Source organism: Diadema setosum, chromosome 18, assembly GCF_964275005.1.
Source record: "Diadema setosum chromosome 18, eeDiaSeto1, whole genome shotgun sequence".
Taxonomy (NCBI): domain Eukaryota; kingdom Metazoa; phylum Echinodermata; class Echinoidea; order Diadematoida; family Diadematidae; genus Diadema; species Diadema setosum.
In genome coordinates, this window is record NC_092702.1 from 594,339 (window position 1) to 600,530 (window position 6,192).

Consider the following 6,192-nt stretch of genomic DNA (forward strand, 5'->3'; position numbering starts at 1 on the left):
TTCAACAGTTGTTTTCTTTACGATTTTAACAACGGAACTCAGTGTATTTTTTTTTCAACACAAAGAGGAAATCTGTGTATATATTACACTGAATATATACCATCTGATGGGACATTAAATTACTAGATATAGTTCCGACGAAAAAAAAAAAGTTCATATAAATTCATGTAATTATGAAAGAAGCTTGTGAACGTTAAATGTTATCATTCACCTTTGTTTGTTTGTTTGTTTGTTTGTTTGTTTTCTTTCTTTTGTTCTTCCATATTATGTCATAATGACAATGGTATCGAATGTATTCACTTACGATGTAAACTGGGCCCTCATGTAAAACAGCGTGTCTTGATGGCTATTCGCTGAGTGAGGCGATCCAGCCGTTTCTATTGTTTTTAAAAATGTGTCATAAGATTGCTGTATTTGCACGATTGCTTTTATTTCGACGGAATACCAACCAACATTTATTATAGAATACCTTTAATTGGTAAGTGTAATGGTGCCTTATAATAATGTAAGCATTTTTTGTATGCTTTTTTTTTTTTTTTTTGGATCCCCATAAGAGAAGAGTATCGTTCGTGCTTGTGTCATCGTAGCAACATTCAGTGTGTCCTCGGGGTCCTTTAGACTGAACACCTCGCTCCTTTACCATTAGGATGCACTTACAATCTTCTGAATACCAAGCGCCACGTATTTTTCACCTCTCCATCTCAGCAACGACTCGGAGAGCCCCCCCCCCCCCCCCCACCTCCCAATCCCCAATCTCCGGACTCTGTCCTTTCATCCATACCTCCCTTCATTCTCAAACTAAACACTCTGGTTGTCTGAGATTGATGGTGACACAGCCAAGGGAGTTTACAGTAATTCAGGACTCATCTACCTCTAACCCATCGTCTCGCCACTTCATTCTGTCCAAATGGTTTGCTGTCCACTCATTACTCATTAACCCATCGCAGATTTGTCCCGAGTGTACTCAGGCAGGTGTCTGTAGAAAATGCATGCTATAGCAAATCCAGCTTGTCCTCGACGGGTTAAGACACCAAAACAATAGGGTCACTATCCACCATCCTTCCCTATCCACAAGGATAATGATGATGATGAAACAGCATTTATATAGCGCCATTTATCTGTAGAAACATTCAAAGGCGCCCAAGACCTATAGGGTGTTTTTGGTTGTAATTGTGGTGCATTTTATGTGAATTCGGCTTTGATCATTAATCATGAACAATTAAAAAAAGAATGTATTTCTGTAACAATCATTCACCTACTTGCAAACTCTTTTCAATTACTGTTGTTTTTGCGTCATCATGCCAAATCAGTACGCGGTCTATCAGGGGAAAAAAAATGGTACATTAATTTCGCTTAACCTTTTTTTTTTTTTTTTGTGCCAAGGAGTCAATATACACAAGTTCCACACACATAACTATATGGACAGCGAAATTAATGTAAAACGCAGAGGGTCAACAAATAAAGTTACTGTACACAGGAGCGATTTTACACACACACACACACACACACACACAAACAAACAAAGGTATCCACTCTCTCTCAAACTGTCTCAGCATCTCATCTCTCTCTCTCTCTCTCTCTCCCTCTCTCTCATTTTCTTGAACTGTATTTATGTTCCGTCCTGGGTGAGCTCAAGGCAAGCATTAGTTACACGCAGCGACTGTTTGGTTTGATTATTCTTTCCATGTTTTAAGAAAAAAACAACAACAACTATCTAACTTTGCTATATACTGTATAGACAGCATGCTTTAAACGCATAACTTCGAGGTGTTCCACCCTCAACGTTCAACCAGATTCAACCTCCTTTATCGAGCTATTATACGTGTATGAAATCGAGCGATGCTTATCGAAAACATACAGCCAGTTCAAACCGTCCTTGTTCAAACATGGACTTTAGTTAACAGAAGAGGATATTAGAACAATGCACAATTCATTTGAAGTCATTCATTGGTGCAGTAACAAAGTGATCCCGTGCTTCGATTCTCTTTGTAATACAAGTATACAACGTATCTATAAAGAAAAAGCAAACAGTCGACAAAAAAAAAAAAAAAAAATCTCGACAAAAGGCGTAATGTTTAAAAGACACCACAAACCCTGAATGGCATGTCCTTTACCAGAAATCCATATCATCCGATCCATATAATGTCATCTCACGAAGAGCTAAAGGATTATAGGACCATTAAATTGCAATCAAACGCTAACTAAGTGCACAGAAGGAAATATCCAAGTGATTAAGCAATTATATTCCCCTAACAAACGTCACAACTAGCATTAATGACGCGGTAGGCCTATGAAGGGATGAAAATACACCGAAATGATTTGGATGGCGTCGAAATAGCTGGACATGATTGAGCAGAGAATCATCCGCAAAACAAAAACGACTAATACTGCACTACACTGTCTTAGTGTTTTAGCATTCTTTTCTGTCTTGTCCCTGCCAAGGCGGGTCCGCTAAAACACCACTGATAATACAACATTTCACTTTTCAAATATACCTTCGTAACGACAATGATACTTACCAGTGGTAATCTGCTCATTGTGGGGTGATGATGGGTCTTTACAGCGAGTGCAAGATATCACAGTCCGGTTGTAGCAATTATATACCTCCTTTAGTCACTCAAAATAGATCCTGGTTACAATAGAGTTAAAGCGAATTCTTGTAGTGTCCCGATTTCATAATATGTTCCTTCGATGTCTGTACGGGTTGGAGAAGCAACGTTCCGTGTCGCCACGTCGGTCTGCCAGCAACGAATGCTCAATAATTGGTTGGCGCGAGAGGCCTGGAAAGAGAGAAAAACACTTATCAGATAATGATACACAGAGAAATCTTAATGAGACTTCACACAATTGGGCCTCTGAAAGCGCGCGAGACCAGATTAAGAAAGGGTCAGACTGATAGAGCTATGAAGGAGAGATAAGCGTCATTGAGCAGGGGCTAAATTAATCATTAACGAAGAATGAAATATTCCGCTCTCAAGATACGGCGAGATGATACACTAAAGTGTCGCGGATACATACGTGAAGTATGAAAGGAAATCAAATAATCCGAAAGGAAAAGTAATACAATAATAGACAAAGCTCGAGCAGACGTCAAAGCAAGATATCGAAGAATCGGTGGCTGCGGTGCGTCTACGCGGCGATCGAATATGCGAATGCGCAACAAACAGGACGAACGTGTGGAGTACGTGCTCCGCTGGGGGTAGTCTTCCGCGTCATTTTTGCAAGCAAGGCCGGGTGGAGGCAAACTTAAACTTGATTGTTGCGGCGTTGTAATGCCGCCAGTTGCTGTGTACTTAATGTCGTCACGTAATTCTAGAGTTCCACGAGTGTAGGTTATTGGAAGCATGGATGGGGTCTTGTTACGTCTTGACTTGTGTTTGCGTGTGTGTATGGGGACTCCAGAGGGTTTTATTTCTTGCGCGCGTCTGCCCAGTGGCAGTGTTGTGTTTGTATACACACAATTCGACACCCAAATATTGACTGAGTAATGGCACGAGTCATTCTGAGAGCGGAGTAGTAATCTTTTGCTCATTACTCCGAGTAGACATTTGCCCTTCACGATTGGTGTTTCCCTTTTAGAATGACTCTTGCATTACTCTTCACCAAACAGTCGGAGGATGGAGAGGGGTAATTTCGACGTTCAGGGGGACGTGGGGATCTGAGAAGACACCTGTTTCATCCCACTGGTCCCACGATGAATCGTAGACTCTTTGATTTGGCACGAAGTCTGTTTACATTCGAGGGAAGTCTCTTTTCTCTCTATCTACCTCATTCTATTTCCTCATTTAAAGGTCAGAAGTCACAGCGAAATAAGATATTATCTATTGATTTTAAGGCTGATTTGTATATAACAGTTATGGGTTGAAGAAACTCATTATAATACGAACGCTCTGAAGACAGTGTCCATTATATTATGCATTTTGGGGAAAAAAAATCTCTTCTGTATCAGTTCCTCTTCAAAATGTGTAAACGATACATCAAAAAGCTTCATCAATATATTGAAACAAAAGTCGAGACATGAGGATTTTTTACATAGCAAAAATACATTCTGAATGACTACTGATCGTTATTGAAAATAAATTATCATAATTGGCGCAAAGTTATATTCGATACGATAGTCGTATGAAACATCAAAGCGCATCACATTTTCTCCTCAAAATTGCCCTGTAATTTTGCATATACTTCTGAATATTCATCTTCGTGTTTCTAAAATTAAGGGTATGCTGCAGGCTCCTAAGTTTCTGTCATGCAAGGAGCTATCAAAAAAAAAAAGGAAGAAGAACAAAACACAAGCTATATACTGAATTACCGTCGGGTCGGTGTATACCACAAGTCCATGTCTAACCCAGTTTGCTTTTAACTTGAATTCTTTGTTTTCTGTGTTGAAGCTATAAAGAATTACGTCGAAATCAGTCGATCTTTCAATGTGAGTAAATCATTTCCTAAAATAGCGCTCACATTTTCAGTCTGCTTTCTTTCTGTCGACACAGCTTCAAAAAAAAAAAAAAAAGAGAGAGAAAAAAGATTTAAAAAAATGAACCATTCGATTATAGGCATATTAAATCTCCAAATCCCTCGCATGATACTTGCAAGGCATGGTTTTCTTGTCATATCAGGCAGTCTAACAGGTTTAAACAAATTGTATTCAAATGTTACGCTAGAAAACAACTGCCAAAATAGAAATTACTTTGAATAGTTAATATTTCTTTATCCGTATTGTGTACTGGTTAATGTGGGACTTCGATCAGAAGTGGTCCCTGGTTTTTGTGTGTCGCAACAAGCCTGCGGAAATTTCGAAGTATCTAACCAATTGAAACGCAGTGTAAAATAACAGCGGAAAACATCACTGCATCATTCGCGTTCTCTTGTCAGATATTACGGTCAGACTAAGATGTTCATTGTCCAAATGTTTGTTAATCCGGAAATGAAATGACTATTGTTATTTCGAAGGTTCCTGGAAGGTTCGTTATTCCGAAGCACACAAATTATGTATACATAATACTAGATTTTCGCTAATCTGAAAATAGACTAGGGTTCGTTGATCCAAATTTTTGTGGCGTATTTTCGAAGGTCGTTATTCTGAATTTTCGTTAATCCGAAAGTGAAATAAGGTCCGTTATTTCGAAGGTTCGCTGATATATGAAAATAAAAAAAAAAACAAAAACAAAAAAAGTTCAACATTCCGAAGGTTCGTACATCTGAAAATGAAAAAAAAAAAAAAAAAAAAACAAGCATACCGACGAACTTTCAGAATTTGGAATGGTGTCAAAGAAGACTCCAACCTTTAAGGAGACGAATCGTTGTCAGGAATCAACCACGACCTCCTCTGATTGCTATCGAGAGATTCCTGAAGTCAGGTCTATGTCGAGAAGGCAGGGCGTGAGAGGAATATTTCCTCCACAGAGAGTAAGAGAGAGGGCGGGGGAGGGGGAGATATCCTGTTTACATCCAGCCAGTCGAACATCGTTTTTCATTCAAATCGATTCGAGTTTCTTGCCACGAAAGCGGCAAGTTTCGTCTCCTAACAAAATATGAAATATTGGTCGGATGAATGACCGAAGAAAATTATGTGCAATTCAAATCTATGAAGTTGGGAGATAATAAGGAATCAACAAGTTTTCCATAATAATGTGAATATCATCGAACTCCAGCATTGCCATGGAGAAATGTAAGAACTACATTCATTCAGCATGTAAAGTTCCGAAAATATTTCATCAAAACAAAAAGAGGCATCCGGAAGTATTCGAAGTACGTGGATATCAGATTTAAATCTAACACTGTATACCTCGTATTGCGGAAGAGGCGAGAAAGGAGATCCCTATCTTAAGGATGATTCAAGAGGAGACGTCAAAATTCTCACGTAGCAGTCGAAGCAGAGCCAAGTAGTCAATGCTGTGTAGCCACGTGATGATTCAATTTTAGGCCAAAAACCCCCAAAAAGCAAGACGTAGGACGGGATTCACTGTGTACTGTGAGCCCGCCTTGCTTCGAATGCCAGTTCACAGTTACGATATGAACATCTGTTGTTCTATGATCTGAGCATGTGCACATATACTAGGGTCATTGCATTCAGACTTGTTTGTTTGTTTGTTTGTTTGTTTTTTGAAACTGACATGTGACTGAGATATTAAAAAAAAAAACTGGATAGACCTTCATGAAAACTATATTGTTATAAATATTCATGGCACTTTG

At 39.0% G+C, this 6,192-nt stretch overlaps 1 protein-coding gene across 3 annotated transcripts in view; it reads right to left on the bottom strand.

Annotated features, from left to right (window-relative positions):
• The window catches only part of LOC140242053 (uncharacterized protein ZK1073.1-like), an 81,214-nt gene extending 77,956 nt beyond the window's left edge, over positions 1–3,258 (bottom strand). The window contains exons 1-2 of one of the 3 annotated variants that reach the window (XM_072321807.1): positions 3,175–3,258; positions 2,520–2,780 (exon numbers count right to left, since the gene is read on the bottom strand). In XM_072321807.1, coding sequence (XP_072177908.1) covers positions 2,520–2,537 — 18 coding nt within the window. In that variant the 5' untranslated portion in view covers positions 2,538–2,780; positions 3,175–3,258. Of the gene's footprint in view, positions 1–2,519; positions 2,781–3,018; positions 3,146–3,174 lie in introns of those variants that run through there. The other 2 variants (XM_072321806.1, XM_072321808.1) reach the window with 2 other exon arrangements.
• Between the last annotated feature and the right edge of the window lie 2,934 nt (positions 3,259–6,192).